This window comes from Rhopalosiphum padi, chromosome 2 (genome assembly GCF_020882245.1).
Source record: "Rhopalosiphum padi isolate XX-2018 chromosome 2, ASM2088224v1, whole genome shotgun sequence".
NCBI classification, from domain to species: Eukaryota; Metazoa; Arthropoda; class Insecta; order Hemiptera; family Aphididae; genus Rhopalosiphum; species Rhopalosiphum padi.
In genome coordinates, this window is record NC_083598.1 from 44,016,042 (window position 1) to 44,041,962 (window position 25,921).

Here is a 25,921-nt window from a genome sequence, read left to right on the forward strand (position 1 = left end):
AGTACAGTAAGTGCCATTGCTAAGAAAATATGTAAAATTTGACTGCAAACCGATAGAAACTGAATAAAAACATTAAAATTACTTATGGTTTTCTTTTATATGTATTATTACAATTTATTTTTGAATTTTATTTTTTTAATTCTATTTAATTGTATCTCAACTTCATAAATTCAATAGGTACTCGCAATTAACGTTATCGAAATCAGGGATAATTCAATCGGTGGTAATCTGTGTTTTCACGTGTACTTAATAGCGCTCTGTATTGAAGCTGTTTTGTAGTTTTTATATACATAATTTGATATTACATTGTCTGTAATACAAATAATACAAAGAGTCCATTATAGACAGGTCGAAATACATTGGAGTGTCTATTTTTTTGCTGGGACCCGGTCATTTTGTCTGTTAAGTCAGGTTTCACTGTATTTTGAAAATAAAATAAACAAGTTTTTGATTTATTTTCATACTTTTTATATGTTAAAACATGTTTGAATTTTTATTTAAAAAAGAAATAATTGTTTCATTATTATTGTAATATTGAAAAATATAATATATACATACATAAAATAAACTTAATACAAAAGTATTTTGTTATACTATCTTTGTTTTTAATAAACTGATTGACAGTAATTGAGCAATAGCATACCGAATATCTTTCACTTTGTTTAAAAAACATTCATCCGCAGTTTTACACTCTTCATTACTTGCCATAATTATATCATCCAAGCGCATTGTTATGAGAGATATGTCGGCGATATTAAAGTAACACTCTTTACTATCGCGAACGAACAATCTAACGTCCATCAATAATGTTAGTCTAAAACTAAAAATCATTTACAGTTATTAAAACATTTGCACCATAGTTATTGAAAGTAAATATTATGTAAAATAAATCCTTACTATTCTGGGCAAATATTAGATCTTAAAAGTTCTATGTACAATAATGCAGCCTCGTTGAATTCTTTGCCTGAAGTGAGTTTTTTAAGGAATTCTATATATTTTCCTAAAAAAAAAAAATAAATAAATAGTATAGAAAAGAATACACACAAGACATATAATTTATATATTTATCTATTGTTGTCAGAATAATTCTAAAGCAATGATTAAACTATCTTCAACTAGTGAAACGAGAAAAAGATATTGGAAGAAGCTATAAGAATAATATTATATTGTAATCGAAGATATACATAATGATAAAATTAGAAGTATGTAATAATATTTACCAATAAACATGAAACGATCACAGGTGACAACAATTGATCCTAAATTGTCCAGTATATCTGAATTAGCAAAGTATCCAGATTGAACATAATTTTTCAAGTATAGATCACCTAAATGTGTAGCAAAAGCACTGTCTTGTCCTCTTATTGCCCAACACAGAGCCTCGCCAATTCTTGATTTTTGTAAGCATAGCATTCCTTTTACTTTACAAACACTAGAAACTATTGATAACAATATTTTTAGTTAATAATTAAGATACATCCATCTTATGAATCGCATTAATAAACAATACATTTTATTTAATTAAAATAGTTTTTTTTTCTTTAATTTACTCACCAACATTGTGTAGGCGCCTAGCTGTAGCATAATGTAAAATTTTTGACACTCTCAAATCTGATGTTATTTCTAACTTTGACAATAACACTGATAGATATTCTTTACCCACAGCTGAGCAGTGATCTAAGTAAGTGACACCAGCTTGCCACAATGAATGGTGAGTCATGAGAAATACTCCATAATCAAGAAGATATTGTTCATTTGGATTTTTATTTTCCCTAAAAATGTATAACGCTAGTTTATTATTAAATTGATTTGGTTTATATTAAATATAATATAATATATAGTTTTTTTTTTACTTACACTTCTTCAGACGTGTTAAACTCTGGTTCAATTTTATCACATAGATGTAACAAATTAGTCAAATGAGTAGATGACCATCCAGAATCAGGATAAGATTTCAATTTCTTTACAAACTGTAATTAAAAAGAAAAAATAATTAATCATTAAAATAAGAATACACTATTTTAGAAATTAATTAAATTATATACATTTAAAAAGTATTTTTTTTTTTTTTTTGTATTTTCTTTATATTGTAGTTTTACAAATATTGTTGTCTGATATTTAGAATTACAATGTAGACAAGTATTAAAAGTATGCACAATATGTATGAATTTAAAAGAAAAATTAAATAGTCACTTATAAATTTAAGATCTTATAACCAAAGGACTTATATTCCAATATGCTGACGACATTGCTATTGTACACCAAAGCAGGGAATTAAAAGACGAGAGCAACACATTAAATGACGATCTTGCTACACTAGGCGATTATTTTTATAAATGGCGACTAAAACCCAACCCCACAAAAACGGAGGTGTGTGCATTCCACCTAAATAATAAACATGCTTATGAAGAACTAGAGGTGGTTTTCAATGGTGTACAAGTCCAACACAGTTTCAAACCCAAGTACCAAGGAATTACTCTCGACCGCTCACTTACCTTTAAAGAACACATTGAGAAAACAACGAAGAAGCTACATTCACGCATCAACATAATACAGAATATAGTGCTCAAGTCTGGTGTAACAGTACACATACGAAAAAAATAGACACACAACTTAACAGCGCAATGAGAATAGTTAGTGGAACAGTAAAAAGCACACCGACGCAATGGTTACCAGTCTTAACTAATATTCTGCCACCATCATTATGCAGGAAGGAGGCACTCCTTAGAGCAACAACCAAAGCTGATAAGACAAAAAGATCCCTGTTATACCAAATACTTAGAAATACACCTAACCTCAGGTTAAAATCAAGGAAACCCCCGTGGAGCACAGCTAAGGAGTTGGCACTATCAAACTTTGAGGGCATGTTGTATGCTGGTATTATTGGGAAAGTTCAGAAAGTAATATAGGTTGTCGACAATGCGTTGACGTCTGCAGTCAGTGTTAACCATTTAAAATTGTGTTTAATTCTACATTTTCACGTTAGTTTTTCCTTATTAAAAAAAAAGAAACCATCCATAAAGATAAATGTTGAAATAAATGTTCTGCTCAAAATGTGATGATAGGCAAAAAAAAATCCTATATATCACTATTAAGCCAATACATTTCTTGCTTTTTGAACAAAAGTTGTAAGAAACAATCATAATCCAAAAAAGGGTACATGATTCATATGCTATCTACAGTTGATTTATTGTGGTATCATATGCTAACTACATTAATAAAGTAATCTACACATTTTCCTATTCTATTTTTAATACAATAACAACTTATTACGATTGAATTCATATATGCTTTGTCGTCAAGTATGTGTTTGGTACTTGATATACGTGTGTTTATTTGAGTTTTTATGAAAATGAGTAATTGTGATTTATAGAGAAACATTATTTTAAATGATGAATTTTTAAAAGATTGTGAGTTATTACCAAATTCAAATGTATCTACTAAATTGAATGCTGAGAGTGATATTTATGGTGGTAATGTGAAAGAAACTTTAAAAAATAGTCGAAAACCAGATCCAACCGGCCAATTAGTTAAAAATAAATACAAGCAAAAACGAGGCTGTCAAAAATGGCAATCAATACAAACCAAAAATTTATTTTTTACCTACATGGATAAAAATGGATCTGAGTTTATGTGAAATAATTGAAAGTAACACAAGCTGAAAATATAATTGGTAGAGGTCATCATACAGTTTTTTATTATGTCAATAAGAATATATTTTTCACGTAAATAGGATACAACACAAGTCGTCATTTTTGTAGATAGCATATAGCACATGTAAAAAAAGTATATTAACTATTTTATTTAATATAGTATAAGTGAGTATGACTTGAATTTATTTCTGAAATTGCATTATATTAGATAGATTAAAAAGAGCAAATTGCCTAAAAACTTCAAACTATAGTCATTCATATATTTTCTTTTACTCCATATTAAAGTGGTATAATATAGTGTATTCAAAATGAGTATGGTACGGGCAGCCAATTTATGCGCATGGGTGTGACTTTATTCCACGAGACACGGCAGGTAAATCAGCAGGTGGTTGACTTGGTGGGGACCATCTCATCTGTGTGCCACCGACAAAAACTGGTCGCCCGCCCTGCACCGATTTCATTTTGAATAGACTATAATAGATGTGCCTCACATTTCAATTCAACTTTACCACATTTATAAAAAATTTAAAATTTCTAAATAGATACTAGTAAATGCCTAAAATTTATTTTTAAATTTATTAACAAAAAAATCTAATATTAATGACATATTAAGCTTAGTAATTTGAATTCATACCGCTTCTAAATCTCCATCAAATAAATCTAAGGCAAGTGTATCCATGTGATTATACTCTGATTCTTCAAAATATTTAGCAACACTTCGATGAGCATACAAGCTTAAACTATGTTTTTTTACAGTTGGATCTGTATATATTAGTTGAGCGACAAGAAATTGAAACCAAGTCGAACAGTGACTGCGAATCAAACTCGTAGCATCTGGGTCTCCGCAAATAATCTGAAAATTAATTTTAAACAATGTAAAATTATCATAAACATATTAATATGTATAAGGTTGAACTCAATACCTTCATAACGTCATTAAGATTGGAATCTGATAAGAAAACACCGCATTCTAATTTGGCTTTTGCACTTGATTGCCAGCCCTTGAATCTTGATGTATATTCTGTTACTGGCAGACCACCATATATCTAAAAATAAACACTTAATTATTAATATAATTATAATGGAAAAAATTATTGTGATACCATTGATTTACAAATTAAAAGTCCAACACTTAAGAGCTAAGAATAAAAATTATTTAATATTTCGACTAACTATACATATTGTGGTCATTGAAATACATTTGTTTATTAAAGTTATAACAGCCCCAAAGGCTCAAATTCATTAAAAAATAACCAAGTATATAAGAATATTATTAATATAAAAATATATTATTCTCATTATTAATATCTAATATTATTCTAGTTATTTACTATAAAGTAAATTAAATTTATAATTCATAAAGTTTGAAAATATTTGTTTTTAATTTATAAATAAAATAATTAAAAGATTAAGTACATAATAATCTGAATTTACAATCCAACTAATAAAAATACTGATTTTAGAATTAAGTGTGATCTTAATGTTAAAAACGTAAAACTTACACTATAAGCAGGCATAGACTTCAATATTTTTATTGCATGAATAAATGGTTCAGTATCACTTTGAGAGTGGTTGGACAATAACATTCGAGCTGTGTCAATGTTTCCTTGTAATACTAGTCCAATAACCGTATCCCAATAAAAAGTAAACTTTTCTTCTACATTTTCATCAGTTAAATAAGCAATTTTATTCTCTGTAATCACTGATGCTTGGTTTTCTGCATTTTCATAATGAATCTTAATCCAATCTAATAGATTGTTCAAAATAGTATCACCTTAAACAACAAAAATCACATTAATTATCCATATACAATAATAGTAATATATAATTATAGTATTATAGATATAAAACTTAGAGATAAAGTACTAATAAATATTATATTTTCAAAAAAAAAATGTAAAAACAGTAGTAATATTACCAGGAACAGTCACTAGGTAAAGTACTTCGCACAGATGCCATATGAGTTGAAGATTGTGCAGCAACATTTTGTATTGGTTATATAACTCATTGGATTTGTCTGAATTGCTTCGTTCAATTGCTAAGATACAAGTTGACAAGATTGCCCTATAAATTTATTAAAAGAATCAAAAATTATGCTATGATTAAAGTATTAATTAATTAATTCTTGATTAAATGTTTTGTTAATTCAAATAGTTAAATCATTAGAAAATTGCCAATGACAATTGAATTACCTATACATATTTTCTCAATTAACTAATAACATTTATAGATGTATCATACAGACTTTAAATTAATATTATAACCTAATTAATCATTTGATTAACCAAATGTATGGAATATTTGATTTTGATGTTCATTCAGTAAAGTAGTGTACATTATTGGCGACAACAATTAATATTTATAAGCATTAACTTTAATTTGGTATTATTTAACAAAGGAATAGAATTTGATCAAATCACCTGTATTTTCTACTGTAGTACAAGGCATCAGTTGACTTGGATGGGTCGTCCACATTGGTTTGTAATTCTTGAAACAGTCCACTAGACTCATTCACCAGCTGTCTTACTTTAGGATCGAATAGCATTGTTTTATGTTTCAAATGAATAATGTTTGTTTCAGTTTTATCATCACCAGATGAGTTTTGATTATTGAACGGCGTAGACATTTTAGTTGGAAATACACAAATATTACTCATTCCATACCACGAACTCAACATCCTGAATTCATCATCAATAAATGATGGATCAGGAATGGACTGTAAAAAAACACAACATAATTCAATTATTCTGAATTATAAAGATAAGAACCTATAAAATGAATGATCCTTGTAAAAAATTGTCTACCAGTTGAGATTTGTTATGACAAATAACAAAGATATCCAGAATAATATATAAATATTGAGTACCTATCCAGTTATGTAAGTCCTACTTACCAAAGTGTCATAAACTATAGTTTTACTCATTTTTAGAGTGTTTGGGTGTGCACGGATAAGTATCACCGACAAACAGCTTAATTAATTAATAGCTCTACCGTTCAAAAGCTCAAGACTTCATGAATAAAAATGAATACTAAATGCTAATTTTAAAAATATGAAATTCGTTATCGTCTTACTCTTCGGCGGCACTCCGGCTTACGGTTTAACAGTAAGTTAACAGCTACATAAGTACATAACGTAACCTGGGCTTATCAGTGCTGATCATGGATTAAACAATAAATTAGCTCAGTGCATTTTCCCGCCAACAGTGTTCTATTCGATCAAATTTCAATTTGTTTACCCGTCTTATCCTAGCTGTCAGCCGCCAGGTAGTGATGGCTGTAAGCTGCGAATTGTAAATTATTGTTATTTGTGAAAAAAATTCGATTTTTTTTCAACATTATTTAATCTAAAATAATTAAGACAATGTCTCATAATATTATGCGAGTTATGAGTGTGTAAAATGTTAATATTTAAAAATGCCCATGACTCGCTTAAAATTTAAAATATTGTATGAGATCCAAAGGGCAAAGAGTAAGCTTTAACCAGCCCTGAATGTATACCTAAAATAATTAAATTATTAATAATAATATATAATAAGTAAATTTTAATTTTATAAATAAGACTTGAGCCACATTTGACAATGACAAGAACTGCAAGTTTGCCACCTCTGGAAAAGTATATTCAGAATTTTTATATAATATACGTAAATATTTATTTTCTTGTTAACTTTAAATATATATCTATTTTTTTTTTTAATGTTTGGCCAAATTTATTTATCTAAAATATTGGCGTTTAATTATATCCTCACTTTACCGAAGATATTAAATAAATAATAAAACACTAATACACAAATCATAACACTAAAACAGTCATTTCGCGATCAGTATAATCACTACAGACTGATTTAGTCAGATTTAGACTATTTAACAATTTTGGGATACGCCAGTGGTAACGACTAACAGATGTTACACTAGAAAATTACAAATAAAAATTTAAACACAACATTTTGTAATTTTATACTATAATGTATAATATAATAAAATATTTTTTAATGTTAAACATGAGTATAAGAAAATAAATAATTAATAATATATAAAATATCATAACACAACATATAACTGTAAAATTACCAACTCATTTATACAAAAAATGATGCAATCACACAGTTGATGAGTACAAAATAGTATTATTCATGATTAACAAATGTCAGTGACACAATAAAACAATTTATGGAACGATTTAATTCAAATCAATCGACTTTTTTATCCCAGTCTGTAGTTTTTGGCAGGATTATACTATCCACACTGAAAAATGAAACTGAACTTGAATTTACAATGGCCCATAATGTAGGTATATTGTCATGAGGATTTGATCTATTGATGTTGTATATATTTGGAAAATGTTCTAAATCATCTCTAAAATAGTTTTATAAATATGGCCATTAATACAAATACTGTAGGAAGCATATAATGTTATTTAACAATAATGTATTATCATACTCAAAAACAATAACTCTAAAGTCTGGTGCAGGTCTCGATGTTTTTGGAACATCATTATCTGGATAGTAAACATCATAATGCACACAGTGCTTATTATTAGTATTTGTTATAGATTCTTCATGAAAAGTTGATGGTTTTATTGCCAAAAGTTTCTGCCTAATGTGAGCTAAATTTTAGGACAAGACATATTTTAAAATAAAATAAAATATTTACAAAGTAGTATAGTACCATATTGTAATACTTAAATATCAACAATTTTTTTAGTTAAGAGGGCGATAATCATCATTAATAATAAATACCTGCATGTGTTGTATGTTTTACAAATATATAATTCAATGGTAAATTTACCTCTTATCCAATTTAAAGATAAGAATAGTATATATTATGTTCTCTCGTTAGTTGTTTTTGTAATTTTAATTTTAAAGCAAGTTATAAGCATATTTTAATTTTAATAATTTACATACTTCTAAATCGCTTTAAACATAAAATATAATTAAAAAAACTGACAAGAGTACAGATAATATCTGTATCTTAAAATTTGGTTATAAATCAATTTAATATTTGCAGTAATATTAAATCAAACTAAAAATAAATTTTAAATTTTGCTCTATGGTATGTTTATAAGTTGGAATCAAGTGAGACAACAAAAGCAAAATGCCCTCTTAACATTTTAACACTTATTAAAAATTTCAATATAATATATAGATTTAATAATTAAACAACATTACTTGGCACATTTAAATGCATATTAAGCATTTCTTTTTCAGGAATAATATTGGACAGTGTAAATTTTGGTAGCTTGCTATCAGATTCATTTTTTTCTTTATTGTTTTCATCAAGCAATTTATCATTAGAATTAATTTTATTATTTGATAAACTTAAATTACTTCCAGTATTCAAGCTGACTGGCAAATTAATTTCCATAATTTTATTATTTTTTGAATCTTCACATTCTTGAACGGTGGTTACATTTGCTGTAGTACTCAATGTACTTAAGTCATTATCATTATTTGTAGTAGCTGCCATATTCAAAGTATTAAGTGAGTGGACATTTTTAGTTTCTGTAAATTTTAATTTCTTAACACTAGGTTCATAAATATTTTCGTCATTTGATTTTATGGTTTTAGGAATATTTTTTTCATACACAGGGTACATTCCAATAGGTTTTGATCCATACACTATGCTTTCTTTTTCCACATTTTCTAAACTATTGTATTTTTCAAAATACTTATAATCGATAATTTTAATACTGCCAGAAATCACAGCCAACTCATAAGAGTAAACATCATAAACAGGTTGTAAGTTTTGTGGCAAATAGTGTGATAGTGGAGTATATACTAACTCAAAATTAGTTTTGCGTTCAGGAGAAGGAAATTTTTTGAAAAATTTAGGAATATTTTCAGACTGCATAGACCTGTAATTTCCATTACGTTTTTTTCTGTTGGTTGACACATCTGGAAGTTTGGGTATATCTTTAGCATCATATATTTTGTTTATTAGCTTGTTGTTATGTTTAAATACTCGAAATCCCAATTTAACCAAATAACCATAGGTTCTACATTGTTCAAATGTACAACCAGTTCCTTCAGCCAATAATAAGGAAAATGCATTTTTAATTGACAGTTTTCTTTCATTCCATTTTAGTACCAAACATTTCTGAAAAGAAAATTTAAATTAAAAAATGTAACAGGTACAACATAAATTAAGAATGTTTATTAAATTAAGATACTTTTAAGTTTTTATAGATGATTTATTTTATACAGTAAAATCCCGTTACAACAAACTCCAGGGGATCAAATTTTTTTTTCGTTATAACGAAAATTATAATAAGATTTTTATAAGCTCTGCTTTTCGGCAGGGGACTTCTATGACTTTTGTTATAACAGGATTTTTCGTTGTAACAGGAATTTACTGTATTTTAAAAATAAACACTAAGTTTGTAATTAGTAGAATAATTATAATAGCTCATACACTATCATTGGTATTATATAATTTATAGCGCAAAAGAGTAAATTTAAATAAAGTTATAAAAAATATATCAAACATTAAATATAGTAATATATTTATATTTTATTAGTTAATTGAAATAATGAGTATTTTAATTAAAATCTAGTTATTTAATAAACTTAAAATAAACAATTACCATTTCTAGCAAACACAAGCATTCTTCTGGGTATAAATACAATGACTTATTCAAAGAATGTGAAAAATTCTTGGTAAGATTTTTTGTAACTTTTGTTAATTTTGCTAATTTCAAATCATCATTCCATTCAGCTTCAGCTAGTGATGTACTATACATACATAAATATAAAATATTAACACAATGATAAGATAGGTAATTTGTTACATCAATACAATTTTATAATAACTAATAATTATCATCAAATAAAATAATTTATAAACCTCATTAGTATTCAAGCACATATTCAGTAGGATAAGTGGTTTTAGCCCCCTTCATTTTGAATGTGTTACTATGTACATTATGCACGAGTACTTGATATCTATATACTTAAAATATAATTAGAATTTATGACATTGTATAAAAATTTTTCAATATTATGTGAAAATTAAATGACAAAAATTAAAAATGTCATAAAAATGTCTTAAATAGCTAAATTTTAATAGAGGAGAAATATTATCACGTAATTCTAAAACTGCAGTAAAATTTAAGAAATATGCTTAAATATGATACTAGAAGAGGATTTATAAGAAACAACATTTCCATAGCTGATGAAACAAGTATATACTTATTTTTAATAATTATTAGATTATTTGCATGCCCTCATTCCCAACAAGTGGGGATAACATACACTCTATTGCATTTAAATTTTGTTTAAAGGTACCATTTTTCAATACGTGGTTGTTCTAATAAATGTTTTTTGGCAGATAGTAGTTGATTGATATCCTCCAAATTACACTTTAAGCTGCTTCCACTTATCAGTTTGTGTTGTGGCTCTATATATAGCCTATTGAAATAAGAAACAATAATTAATCAAACAAAATATTTTAACTTGATACAAAAGTTGTTGAATAAATCTATATCATTAATAAAATGTATTTTTTTTTAAATAAATAAATATGAACATTTACAATCAGTAAAATTAAAAATAATTAGTAAATTTAGTGTGGGGTTACATTAAAAAAAGCTGGAAGACGTGATGGGATGTCCATTCACAGAAAATTTTTAGTATTTTAATTTGTTTCAGTAAACTACATTTAAGTATTTTGAGTTTTAATTTACTTGTCAGCATCCATTGTAGTGAAAATTGTAATTTGTACCTCACACGGACTGCTAATAGTAGTTAAAATTTTACTTTTTAGCTGGTAACTGTTTATAGTGTTAAAATTTAAAAATAATAAGAATTGAGCAAATAATAATAAAAAATAAAAGCATGTTGTGTGACATGATTAAAGATAAGAAATTATCTGTCTTGTGATAAGTATTATCAATCAATATACAACCGCTAAAATAATAAATTTACATAAACATTAAACATTGTATGATTATAATTACAGTGTTCTGTACTTATGTCTTATGTGGTATGAACTATGTTTAAAATTTTAAACATGGACTTAATTATAATATGAATTGTTTTTAAAGTTACTAATTATCAGCGATGAAACAGTTATTAAAAATGTTTTAATTTTGTTATATTTTAATAAATACATATGTTCATAATTTATATTATACTTCAGATATTTTAAATTCAGTTTAATACCTATTAAAAAGTACCTATTAATAGGGTTAACGCATAGACCTATTAACAATTATTAATAGGTTTATGGGTTTACGGTATTTTTCCCGAATGAACTTTTTCTCGAACGATTAATTTTTGACATTCCCAATATGTTTTACCGTTGAATGGTAATTTAGATATTTAGAACTCACGTAAATAAAAATACCATTAATTAATTTTGTTCCACCCAAAATTTTAATTTCAGCCATGATGGTAAAGTAAAATTAAATAAAAATAATTTTTCTATGTATATAATTTACAATAAAACGCACTCATTTTCTGGATATTTGAAAATGGAAGTATAACGACGGCCAATATAGCACTCGATACTCGAATAACGCGACTCTACGATCAGTACGATTCACAAAAATGTACGTGTATTCAAGCGATAATAATATCACAAATATCGGTGTAAAATACAAATCCAGTTAAATTTTGATTATGCAACGAAGATAGTAATAGTGTATAAATTATACATTTAGGCATATTATGTCGTTGTAACTTGTAACGACGGTAAATTTCGATAATGGCAAGGTATGTATGTAGGACGTAGGTACTCATACTTTTTCGTAAATATAGGTACTAATGCACTATAATATGTGATTTTACATATTATGTCCGTTTATCGCACGGAAAAAAAATTATTAATAGATAAGAATGTATAGTAATAACACAGAATAAAAGAAGAATTTATTCTATGACAATAGCTGTAATTTAGTTATAGCCGTTATAGGTATAAAATATGATGTATATGTTTATTGTGAAAATACGTCATCGATAACCGTCGGGAAAAAGTTTCGGATTTTCGAATAAAATACCAATCGAGAAAAAGTTCATTTGGGAATTTCAATTCGGGAAAACCGACGGGTACTATTAATAGTTAATAACCTTATAACTGAATGACCTATACAATTTTCAGTTATCTCCATCACAAATCACAATTCACAAAATATTGAATTCTGCAGAACATAAGAGTTCGAATGCGTAAACCTATAGTCTATACGACTATACATAAACTAATAAAGTAGGTTCCATGTGATTTGGTCGCAGTAAATTGGGCGCGGGAATTTAGGCGCAGTAAATTGGTCGCGGTGTAATATTATCGCGCGTCATATTGTCGTTTTGTATTAGATCGCGTCAATTTAATCATATCGTCGGATATCTAAATTATGATCGTTTTAAATTATCGTTGTCTATATTGCGGTACCTATCTAAATTATAGGTAAAATGATAGGCTCGTGATTCGATGATTTGTGATTATAAATCCTATAATGTGTTATGTTTACTTTTGAACTTAACTTTGAGGATACATAGCGTTAATAGAAGAGGACGAAAAACACCTCCACTATTTCCTATTTCAATATGGAATTGTTATTTTTTAATTGAAAAAGATATTCCACGCACCAATAATGCAGTAGAAGACTGGCACAATTGTTTCAATTCGTTGTTAAATTCAGTTCATCCATCTATTTGGATTTTTATTAATGCGTTGAAAAAAGAAAATAATATAAACCTTTTTAAAGTCAAACAGTTACTTTCTGGAATAGCATTACCTAAAAAAAAAAAATATAAAGATTCTGCAATTCGTATTCGAAAATTAACCTCAACATTTGACCCAAATATTACTAATATTCAAAATTATTTACGTGGGATAGCTGTTAATTTCCAGTTGCAATTATAATTTAGAACTTTATTTGTATACATTTTTGTTTTTATTATTATTAGCTATCTGTGGAACAATTTAATTTATATTTTTTAAATTTAAAACTATTTTGACTTATTTGACTTAAATTATATTTTATACTTACCAATAAGTTATGCATATTGTTTTTAAACTAGGTATTTATTAATTATTATATTATTTTGACTATTGTATTATACTATTTTTGGCACAATTTAATTTATATTTTTAAAATTTAAAACTATTTTGACTTATTACTAATTTGATTTAAATTATATTTTATACTTGCCATTAAGTTATGCATATTGTATTTAAACTAGATATTTATAATAAAGTATAAAATATTGTACATAAGGCATGTATCGTCACTCACCGAAATTACGTGCGACGATATTACACCGGCGCCCAACTTGCCGCGCCTAATTTACCGCGCCCCAATTACCACGACAAATTTACCGCGATGTATTTACGTGACACCAATAAAGTAATAACACTAATAATTTATAACTACCTTAGTACCTTACTACCTAAATACATTTATTATACTGGTATAATAACTTTTATAGCCTAATTTATTAGTGGAATAGCCTATAGGTGGGAAACCTAGACCTCCGTACCTAGATCATTTTACATATAATCATTTATTAATCACCGACTGGATAGTGGATATGTCAGTGAATAATATATATTTAATAGAATTATAATATATTATTATAAATCTATACTCTACAGTCTATACATATGTATGTATAGATTTCAGGGTTTACTAAATCATGACAATATGACATACAAAGAGCGTTCTGTGTGTGTACTGTGTAGAGTTCGCGTTCACAAAATATGTATATTGACAAACAGACAAAATAATAATGATATAATAAACTTTAAATAATTATATATTTTTATTATATCATGAAAATAATCAAAATATTATTTCGTTTATTTTGTCACGATAAATAGCCAATTGGTATTTCGTATTTGATAATTGACAGTAGATAGAAATACAGACAACAGAATTGGATTTATCCACTTTGTTTCTATTGTTATATTTTATTAAAATTTAAAATAAATAGTAATAATAGTAGTGTTGGTTCTTAAACAAAGATAGCGTTGCTTTACCTCAAGTGTTGTCGACATCCTACCAACCCCCAGTCGGAGGGTCAAGTCAACCTGTGCAGAATACAACTAGTTATACAAGTATACAATTTTACTTTTTAGCAGGTACAATATTATAGTTGTTCATGATAGCAATAGTAGATAGGTATATAGTAACAAATAACAATAATTCCTATAGTATAATTATTGTTCTGTGCCTACAGGCTATATAGTCCACGGCTGATAGCATATAACCACATAATATCAACTATATACCTATCATATTATTTTACTGATTACTCTTTGATTTAACATTTTGTATTTTAATTTTTTATACTTTTATAATCATAATTTGTGGTGCTAATGAATAATAGATAATAATATTCAGTTCTCTATTCTATAGAATCCATACGTTTTTAGTTTAAAGCTAAGCTTTTAATGTCAAACAAACATGATTGATTCTTATTTTGATTTGGTACAAAGAAATTAAAATCGTTTGTTTTTACAATGTTTTTAGTCATATGACGTTTCATCGCCAAATTAGATCATTAATATACCATCTACGGAGTCTACTTATCGCTTGAACATCATGTAAGTAACCCAGGATCATGATTGTGTACATTTTTAATTCAAGTTGGTTGGTTAGTGATACTAAATTAATATTTTTCCATTTTAAATATGATGTAAATGTTAGTTCCATTACATATAGGCTTTTGTATTGATAGTTATTATTACATATGATCCAAATTAAATAGTCGTATTAGTATACAATTATCAATTATTAGTTGCACGTATTATAACTGTTAGTGAGGTGTTTTAATATTAAATCTTGTAAAAACAATATACTATCTATTCTAACATAAAATACCTGTGTAATAATAATAAAAATTATTTTCAGTTGTTATTGTGTTATCCAGTTTCCTTTATAAAATGTTTAAATTCAATACGTCTAGCAAACATACTACTAACAACCAAACTGATAAGGATCTTAAGGAAGAAGGTAATCGCTTATTCAGTTACAAACAGTATGAAAAGGCCATTGAATGTTACAATAAAGCAATTGTAAGTAAAATCAATACTTTATCAATTTTCTGTCTTTTGATTAATATCTATTATACAACTAATAATAACAATTTTTTTTTTGTACAGATTAAAAACCCTGTGATTCCTATATACTTTACAAATAGAGCTTTATGTTTCTTGAAATTAAAACAATGGGACAAAGCATGCACAGATTGTCGACGTGCTTTAGAAATGGACTTCAGTTTCATAAAAGGTTGTTTCTTTTTGGGTATTGCGCTTATCGAGTTAGGAAGTTATGATGAAGCAATAAAGCAATTACAAAGAGGTAAGACAATTGCATATTAATAAGTTTAAATTTTATTAGTAGATAGTAATATTAGTAATTTTAATTAATGCATGCATTGTTTATTGTTAGCACATAATTTAACAAAAGAAAAAAAAGTCAACTATGGTGATGATATAACAAGCCAACTTAGAAGAGCTCGTAGACTGAAATGGGAGAAACAAGAAGAAGTGAGACAGAATCAAGAAATAGAACTTTTGGTGAATAAAATAAACTCACAAGTGTATTGTTTAACAATTATTAATTATATTTTATTAAATTAGTCATACCTGACAAAACTAATGGATGATGATTTGGCTCGCAAAGTCAGTGAAATAAAAAAACCATCGGATAATGAAACCGAAATTGAAGATTACGATAACGGTATTATGGAAATTAAAAACCAAAGTGTAAGTTGAACTTAAAAATAAATTGTATTTATTATATTGAATTTCATTTTTAGGAGAGATATGCTGCTGAACTGCATACCATATTTTCCAAGAATGATGACAGACGGAAGGTAATATAATATATATACGTGATGTAATATAATTTAATTTAATTAAACATTTCTTTATTAGAAACGCGAAGTACCAGACTATTTGTGTGGTAACATAAGTTACGATATTTTGCGAGATCCTGTCATCACTCCAAGTGGTATTACTTATGACCGCAAGGATCTAGAAGAACACTTAATGGTAAATAAAAAATATTTTATTGAATATTTTCATTATAATGAACTGAAACTATTTGTAGAAAAAGTTTTCATACACTTCTACACTTATTTAGGAGTTATATAATTTTTATTATTGATCTAATAATATTATAAAATATTATGACTGTCATTTTTATTTTGCTCCAAAACAATTTTAGACATTATTAATATAAGAATGCCTATACAATTTGTATATGTTGCCTGTATAGAAAACGTTCTATTTATGAATTATACATTTTCACAAGATGTAAATTATAATTTTTAAATAATATACATTATTTTTATTCATAGATAGATAACATTTTTATGATTTTTAGACATTGTGGAAATTGTTTCACTATTTGTATATTTATATTATTGTATAAATCTATTCAGCTTTCTGGCAGAATACCATAACGACATGTTAACATGTATTTAACCAGTATAAAGTATTATTTTTTTGTTTAATGTATTTAAAAAAACTAATTGGAACTTAATTTATGGACATTAGATAGTGTTACTCCTAAGTCCTAATGGGTTCTCCAAGGTTTCAAACATAATGTATTGTGTTATGTAAATAATAATAACCTATATCAGTTAGGTACTTTAGGGCTATTAAGATTTGGTAGGTAGTGAATAGTGATTGTTTTTAAAAAGTGGATGGCTTGTAACAATTATACATGTAAACTTGGCAGCATAAGAACTTTCCCAGTTAAGAAAGGTTACGGTATAGAACTGATCTGCCGCCTGTTGACCAGGTGAATTCTTATTCTACACTGAATATTAACAAAATCATTTGTTTAAAAATTATATTATTTACAAATGTGGATAATTTTATTAATTAACTGGCTGCAGCAAATAATAATATATTATATTAAAAATCATTAAACATTTTAACATCATGATGTATGAGCTAAATTATTCCTTTATAATATAATTATATATAATTAACTAACTAATAAATAACAATATTTTCAATTTTATCATTACCAGAAAGTTGGACATTTTGATCCAGTTTCACGCCAGCATTTAACTGTTGATCAGCTCATTCCAAATTTGGCTTTAAAAGAAGCAGTCGAAGCATTTGTAATGGAAAATGAATGGGTAAATTACTATTGCACTTTGTAAGCCAAGATTATTAAAAATGTTATTAAATAAAGTATACATAATTTTATAAATATTTAATTTTAATAACTTCTTAACCTTTCAAATAATTATCAATAGTAATTTCCTGTATAAGAATGTATGTACTATTTATGGTTATTATTATTCTAATTATATTTTAAATCATAAAAAAAAAAAAATTAAAAAAATTGATCGTTATTTGTAGTCATTTATGAATAATTAATAATACGATGTAGTATCTTAAAAAAATAATGCACATTAATTAAAATTATTATACCTTATTTTTTGTGTGTAAAAATAAAACATTTGTTAAGTTTTACATTAAATTGCTTATAATATGGATATGAATTATATGAGGACCTGATAGAAATTGTACTATTTCTATTTAAAATATTTTTTTTGAATAACAATAAGTTGAACGTTTTAAAACTGAATGTGGTTTTGTTTCATCATTATTTTTGTAACATGGTACAAAAAGTAATGGGTAATAAAATGTATGATTCAAATGTTTAAATTAATATTTTAAAATATCTATATATTTTATAGAATAGGTAAAAAAATTTTGAATTGTTTAATATTTTTAGACTACATCAGATTTATTATATTTTTACACATTTTTTTTTTTGTAAGTCAGTATTTTAAAATTAAAATATATACTATTAATACATTTTTTGTTCAACTGTATAATATTCAATCTAAGTATTAATATTATTACTTTATTTTATTGATATATAAATTGTAAGTTAATTTGTATTCGTTTGCTATTAAGTAAACCATTTAGATTTTAATATATGTTAGGTTTAAAGTACCTATATAATATTATCTATTGTATCTACTTATCAATATCATAACAAGCACGAGCAAATTGTATGTTAAATTTTCCAAAGGTCTTACTTCTTACATTTTTTATTGTACCCTCTAGTTCAAAATGTGATTTTTTTTTTTATTATTTTATTATTTTAGTCTATTACGTACGTGTACAATAGTATTGGTTATGTTATTTCTGTCGTACATATTGTCTATATCTAGATTTAATCAAGAGCATGGATTAAAAATTATTTGTGATAATATGAAATATGTTTAAGATATTTATTTGCCTTTATTTTTACTAACTTAACAGTTAATCTTATCTGTGTAATAATAAATAAAACATTTATTATGTTACAAATACAAACAGCTTTAAACATGTTAAATTCTCAATTTGTATGTATAATAACCTAACATAATATTCAATGGTAAAATTAATTATTTAAGTACAGAGGTGTGACAATAGACATACCTATTCAGATTTATCAATGAACAATGTCATTTATGTCCAACATAATAGTTCATAGTTTTGGTCTTAGTGTGTATAAGACAAATAAGAGTATGATGCACAACATTTAAACATATTTTGCATGTGTGTGTTGGGACGGACATTAAATTTTGGTTTGTAAGAAATTAATTTTACATAAATAGTATTAACTACCACTGGGGAAATGTATTAAATTTAATATAAACACTGATTTTGTAATAAATTTACTATTTGAAAAAATTAAAATTGATTAGCATTTTTAGACGTTATTCTTAGTTTATTAGTTGATGTCGTTGATGAGGTTTAAGGATTAGGTTTTGGTGAGATTTAGATAGATACTGAGCAATGAATGTACTGATTTTACAAACAACATAATATAATGGATTATACAGAACAAAAATTTGCCATGTACATTAATGAGACAGAAACAGCACATGTGGGTATGATATAGTCTTTAGATTAATTTTAAGGTATTGTCTATTTATACCACAAACCTATTCACTCAGACTAGTAAATAGCAATACAAATACACAGGTAGTACAACTTAGATTTAATTATTTAGTAACATAGATGATAGATTAAGGATTTACAAACCGTTATTAATTTATTATCGCTCTGCTAAATCGTTTAGACTTAAGTGTAAGCAATGAGTTTATTAATATATCATTGAATTCAAATTTAACACATCTGTTACAAATTACAAGATCGAGACGATCGAATTGACCTACCTCGAACTATAACTATCATAGGTGGTAACTAGTAGGCACTGTACAACTATGTATATGGCAGGAGCGATTCTTACTTTCTCACTTATTTTTAAATTAATATTTTGTTTTTCATTTCAACCACAATAATATGTATCCAAAAAAATATTTTCCATAATACTTCCAATACCGAGCGCATTTATTTTTTACGTGATATATTTTAAAGAGATTACGGTTCAATAAAAAAATGAAAACACAATAGTGATAATAAGTATAGTTAATAAAATGTTTGGATTTATTACTTTGAGGGTGATTTTGGAAAGAAAATCAAATCTAATTATTCTAATTTTTGACAAAGTTGATTTTGATTTTTTTGTTTAACTCGAAAACGAATAACCGTAGATACTTTAAATATTTTCGTCAGATCTGTATTAAGTACCATTTTTTGTTTAAAAAATTTCATATTAAGGCATGAGAAATTTTCAATTTCCTTTTAGTGATATGGAAATTAAAAACCAAAGTGTAAGTTGAACTTAAAAATAAATTGTATTTATTATATTGAATTTCATTTTTAGGAGAGATATGCTGCTGAACTGCATACCATATTTTCCAAGAATGATGACAGACGGAAGGTAATATAATATATATACGTGATGTAATATAATTTAATTTAATTAAACATTTCTTTATTAGAAACGCGAAGTACCAGACTATTTGTGTGGTAACATAAGTTACGATATTTTGCGAGATCCTGTCATCACTCCAAGTGGTATTACTTATGACCGCAAGGATCTAGAAGAACACTTAATGGTAAATAAAAAATATTTTATTGAATATTTTCATTATAATGAACTGAAACTATTTGTAGAAAAAGTTTTCATACACTTCTACACTTATTTAGGAGTTATATAATTTTTATTATTGATCTAATAATATTATAAAATATTATGACTGTCATTTTTATTTTGCTCCAAAACAATTTTAGACATTATTAATATAAGAATGCCTATACAATTTGTATATGTTGCCTGTATAGAAAACGTTCTATTTATGAATTATACATTTTCACAAGATGTAAATTATAATTTTTAAATAATATACATTATTTTTATTCATAGATAGATAACATTTTTATGATTTTTAGACATTGTGGAAATTGTTTCACTATTTGTATATTTATATTATTGTATAAATCTATTCAGCTTTCTGGCAGAATACCATAACGACATGTTAACATGTATTTAACCAGTATAAAGTATTATTTTTTTGTTTAATGTATTTAAAAAAACTAATTGGAACTTAATTTATGGACATTAGATAGTGTTACTCCTAAGTCCTAATGGGTTCTCCAAGGTTTCAAACATAATGTATTGTGTTATGTAAATAATAATAACCTATATCAGTTAGGTACTTTAGGGCTATTAAGATTTGGTAGGTAGTGAATAGTGATTGTTTTTAAAAAGTGGATGGCTTGTAACAATTATACATGTAAACTTGGCAGCATAAGAACTTTCCCAGTTAAGAAAGGTTACGGTATAGAACTGATCTGCCGCCTGTTGACCAGGTGAATTCTTATTCTACACTGAATATTAACAAAATCATTTGTTTAAAAATTATATTATTTACAAATGTGGATAATTTTATTAATTAACTGGCTGCAGCAAATAATAATATATTATATTAAAAATCATTAAACATTTTAACATCATGATGTATGAGCTAAATTATTCCTTTATAATATAATTATATATAATTAACTAACTAATAAATAACAATATTTTCAATTTTATCATTACCAGAAAGTTGGACATTTTGATCCAGTTTCACGCCAGCATTTAACTGTTGATCAGCTCATTCCAAATTTGGCTTTAAAAGAAGCAGTCGAAGCATTTGTAATGGAAAATGAATGGGTAAATTACTATTGCACTTTGTAAGCCAAGATTATTAAAAATGTTATTAAATAAAGTATACATAATTTTATAAATATTTAATTTTAATAACTTCTTAACCTTTCAAATAATTATCAATAGTAATTTCCTGTATAAGAATGTATGTACTATTTATGGTTATTATTATTCTAATTATATTTTAAATCATAAAAAAAAAAAAATTAAAAAAATTGATCGTTATTTGTAGTCATTTATGAATAATTAATAATACGATGTAGTATCTTAAAAAAATAATGCACATTAATTAAAATTATTATACCTTATTTTTTGTGTGTAAAAATAAAACATTTGTTAAGTTTTACATTAAATTGCTTATAATATGGATATGAATTATATGAGGACCTGATAGAAATTGTACTATTTCTATTTAAAATATTTTTTTTGAATAACAATAAGTTGAACGTTTTAAAACTGAATGTGGTTTTGTTTCATCATTATTTTTGTAACATGGTACAAAAAGTAATGGGTAATAAAATGTATGATTCAAATGTTTAAATTAATATTTTAAAATATCTATATATTTTATAGAATAGGTAAAAAAATTTTGAATTGTTTAATATTTTTAGACTACATCAGATTTATTATATTTTTACACATTTTTTTTTTTGTAAGTCAGTATTTTAAAATTAAAATATATACTATTAATACATTTTTTGTTCAACTGTATAATATTCAATCTAAGTATTAATATTATTACTTTATTTTATTGATATATAAATTGTAAGTTAATTTGTATTCGTTTGCTATTAAGTAAACCATTTAGATTTTAATATATGTTAGGTTTAAAGTACCTATATAATATTATCTATTGTATCTACTTATCAATATCATAACAAGCACGAGCAAATTGTATGTTAAATTTTCCAAAGGTCTTACTTCTTACATTTTTTATTGTACCCTCTAGTTCAAAATGTGATTTTTTTTTTTATTATTTTATTATTTTAGTCTATTACGTACGTGTACAATAGTATTGGTTATGTTATTTCTGTCGTACATATTGTCTATATCTAGATTTAATCAAGAGCATGGATTAAAAATTATTTGTGATAATATGAAATATGTTTAAGATATTTATTTGCCTTTATTTTTACTAACTTAACAGTTAATCTTATCTGTGTAATAATAAATAAAACATTTATTATGTTACAAATACAAACAGCTTTAAACATGTTAAATTCTCAATTTGTATGTATAATAACCTAACATAATATTCAATGGTAAAATTAATTATTTAAGTACAGAGGTGTGACAATAGACATACCTATTCAGATTTATCAATGAACAATGTCATTTATGTCCAACATAATAGTTCATAGTTTTGGTCTTAGTGTGTATAAGACAAATAAGAGTATGATGCACAACATTTAAACATATTTTGCATGTGTGTGTTGGGACGGACATTAAATTTTGGTTTGTAAGAAATTAATTTTACATAAATAGTATTAACTACCACTGGGGAAATGTATTAAATTTAATATAAACACTGATTTTGTAATAAATTTACTATTTGAAAAAATTAAAATTGATTAGCATTTTTAGACGTTATTCTTAGTTTATTAGTTGATGTCGTTGATGAGGTTTAAGGATTAGGTTTTGGTGAGATTTAGATAGATACTGAGCAATGAATGTACTGATTTTACAAACAACATAATATAATGGATTATACAGAACAAAAATTTGCCATGTACATTAATGAGACAGAAACAGCACATGTGGGTATGATATAGTCTTTAGATTAATTTTAAGGTATTGTCTATTTATACCACAAACCTATTCACTCAGACTAGTAAATAGCAATACAAATACACAGGTAGTACAACTTAGATTTAATTATTTAGTAACATAGATGATAGATTAAGGATTTACAAACCGTTATTAATTTATTATCGCTCTGCTAAATCGTTTAGACTTAAGTGTAAGCAATGAGTTTATTAATATATCATTGAATTCAAATTTAACACATCTGTTACAAATTACAAGATCGAGACGATCGAATTGACCTACCTCGAACTATAACTATCATAGGTGGTAACTAGTAGGCACTGTACAACTATGTATATGGCAGGAGCGATTCTTACTTTCTCACTTATTTTTAAATTAATATTTTGTTTTTCATTTCAACCACAATAATATGTATCCAAAAAAATATTTTCCATAATACTTCCAATACCGAGCGCATTTATTTTTTACGTGATATATTTTAAAGAGATTACGGTTCAATAAAAAAATGAAAACACAATAGTGATAATAAGTATAGTTAATAAAATGTTTGGATTTATTACTTTGAGGGTGATTTTGGAAAGAAAATCAAATCTAATTATTCTAATTTTTGACAAAGTTGATTTTGATTTTTTTGTTTAACTCGAAAACGAATAACCGTAGATACTTTAAATATTTTCGTCAGATCTGTATTAAGTACCATTTTTTGTTTAAAAAATTTCATATTAAGGCATGAGAAATTTTCAATTTCCTTTTAGTTTTTTTTCTATATTTGTTTATTATCTATTATATTATAATATTATATAATATATTGTTACCAAGTAATCGAGCGAGAATGTTCCAGCCTTACGAACAGCGACTTGTACGAACGCATACGCCATACATATACCGATTTGAAAAATTTACAGTGCCTCTTGCAGTCATATTGTACCTACATATTATACCTAATAATATAGATTTTATAAATCTTATTTTATGTATATTATGAAAAAAATATCGGCAACCCTAAAATCCATTTCCTTTGTGATATATCAAATACAATATTTAATAAATACGATTTATAATAAATATCACTTGGAGTTTATGAACAAAAACGAATTGATAATTGATAAATATAAATAAATATTATGGTAATCTATTACAAAAATAATTTTTAATAAAACAATTTAATCTTATGTACACTATAATTCCCTACGGCCTATACCATCAGAATCAGAAGCTCAGCTTAGTCAGCTTAAAGCTTAAAGACCTAAGTAAGTAGGTACCTAATTTTAATGATAATGATCTGTGCACTTGGTCGTCATAATATTTAATTACAGAATATTCTGTGGTCATATATTTTTGATTAGGTTAGGTTATGATAAGGTTTATGGTCGTACTCCCTGGCTTGCAATCATGGACCTATTAAAGTTAATAGGTCTATGCTTGTAATAAACGGTGCTGTATTAGTGTATTCTTCATCGTCCGGGCGATTTTCTGGAAATTATTTGCCACGGTGGCCGACGGTTTTCCGAATTAGTTGATTTGCAATTTGCACAGAATATTACAATTTACAATATGTTATTAAGAAATTCTCAAGTTCGAGACGTGTGCACAACACATTTTCGAATAAGACGACGACGGCCTCCTCACGCGAAGAGAAGTTACTTTCACCGATGAAGCTTATTCGACGTCTTCGAAAATCTCCTAACCTAACCTAACCGCCGTGTACACCGTATAGACGACGGAGACGAGACACTGTCGAAAGCGTGACCCGCGACGCGGAGGAGGAACTGCTATACAGTCGTCGATGACAAGCCGCGAGGTGACGCCGAACTCGCGGTACACAGCCGCGTCTCGATGGCTCTAAGGGCGTTGAAGTGAGTAACGGTTTTGGGGGCCGGCTCGTCGGTTGGCTTGATCCTGATGTGACGCCCGTACAGCGCGCACACCGCCACACGCCGACGTTTTTCCGCCGTGTGGCGAAGAGTCATGCGCGTCGCACCCGATGCGAATAGCGTCCGCAGCTCGACCGGCCCTTAGCCGAAGACGTCAGACGCGGCGACGGCGACAAACGGACGAGCGGAGCGGATACGAGAAAGTGCACGAACGGTGTCCGGCGGAACGTCACTCGCGCACATTATCCGATCTCCTGCGGCGCGATGAGTTTGCAGCGGTTGTCGCGGTGACGAGCTCGCGGTTGCCGTGACGCGCTCGATCCTCTGCAAGCGGTCGTGCGGACGTCCGGATTCTCAGGTCATACGGAGCAACGGATGACGACGGCGAAGACCAGTGCAGACGCGGCCAACGACGGCCGGATGACGACTCGTAACGCGGCGGAGATCTAGTTCGCCGCGGGGTGAGTTTATAGAGTCAGGAATACGGACGTCAACGGCGCCGGACCCGAGCGGCACGTTTCCGGGGGTTTCGAGGTTTGGCGGCGCGTGACTCTATAACCGTCCCGGCCGACGAGATGACAGGGGCAAACCCGCGGAGACTATATCGGAACCGC

At 27.2% G+C, this 25,921-nt stretch overlaps 4 protein-coding genes across 5 annotated transcripts; 2 read left to right on the forward strand and 2 right to left on the reverse strand.

Annotated features, from left to right (window-relative positions):
* Positions 1 to 444: 444 nt before the first annotated feature.
* On the reverse strand, positions 445 to 6,747 carry LOC132922145 (nuclear pore complex protein Nup85). The gene is made up of 11 exons (XM_060985497.1): positions 6,547 to 6,747; positions 6,074 to 6,369; positions 5,572 to 5,717; positions 5,156 to 5,427; positions 4,577 to 4,699; positions 4,288 to 4,506; positions 1,858 to 1,970; positions 1,555 to 1,772; positions 1,221 to 1,439; positions 898 to 1,000; positions 445 to 820 (listed from the first exon to the last, which is right to left on the reverse strand). Exons 1-11 carry the CDS (start codon positions 6,574 to 6,576, stop codon positions 589 to 591), a joined length of 1,971 nt encoding a protein of 656 aa, XP_060841480.1. The 5' UTR covers positions 6,577 to 6,747; the 3' UTR covers positions 445 to 588.
* Positions 6,748 to 7,658: 911 nt separating this feature from the next.
* On the reverse strand, positions 7,659 to 11,495 carry LOC132922522 (uncharacterized). The gene is made up of 6 exons (XM_060986089.1): positions 11,332 to 11,495; positions 10,934 to 11,056; positions 10,234 to 10,381; positions 8,819 to 9,746; positions 8,091 to 8,256; positions 7,659 to 8,006 (listed from the first exon to the last, which is right to left on the reverse strand). The coding sequence occupies exons 1-6, from the start codon at positions 11,343 to 11,345 to the stop codon at positions 7,841 to 7,843; spliced, it is 1,545 nt and encodes a 514-aa protein (XP_060842072.1). The 5' UTR covers positions 11,346 to 11,495; the 3' UTR covers positions 7,659 to 7,840.
* A 3,114-nt stretch (positions 11,496 to 14,609) lies between these two features.
* LOC132921831 (E3 ubiquitin-protein ligase CHIP-like) lies at positions 14,610 to 18,957 on the forward strand. Of its 2 annotated transcripts, none has more exons than XM_060985056.1 (9): positions 14,610 to 14,726; positions 15,118 to 15,191; positions 15,499 to 15,662; positions 15,750 to 15,948; positions 16,039 to 16,166; positions 16,230 to 16,355; positions 16,409 to 16,465; positions 16,527 to 16,643; positions 17,633 to 18,957. In XM_060985056.1, exons 3-9 carry the CDS (start codon positions 15,531 to 15,533, stop codon positions 17,765 to 17,767), a joined length of 894 nt encoding a protein of 297 aa, XP_060841039.1. In that variant the 5' UTR covers positions 14,610 to 14,726; positions 15,118 to 15,191; positions 15,499 to 15,530; the 3' UTR covers positions 17,768 to 18,957. The 2 variants fall into 2 exon arrangements, with proteins under 2 accessions (XP_060841039.1, XP_060841040.1); XM_060985057.1 differs by having other exon boundaries at positions 14,684 to 14,702.
* Positions 18,958 to 20,233: 1,276 nt separating this feature from the next.
* On the forward strand, positions 20,234 to 22,886 carry LOC132918968 (E3 ubiquitin-protein ligase CHIP-like). Its single transcript, XM_060980322.1, has 4 exons — positions 20,234 to 20,284; positions 20,338 to 20,394; positions 20,456 to 20,572; positions 21,562 to 22,886. Exons 1-4 carry the CDS (start codon positions 20,234 to 20,236, stop codon positions 21,694 to 21,696), a joined length of 360 nt encoding a protein of 119 aa, XP_060836305.1. The 3' UTR covers positions 21,697 to 22,886.
* The last annotated feature ends 3,035 nt before the right edge of the window (positions 22,887 to 25,921 follow it).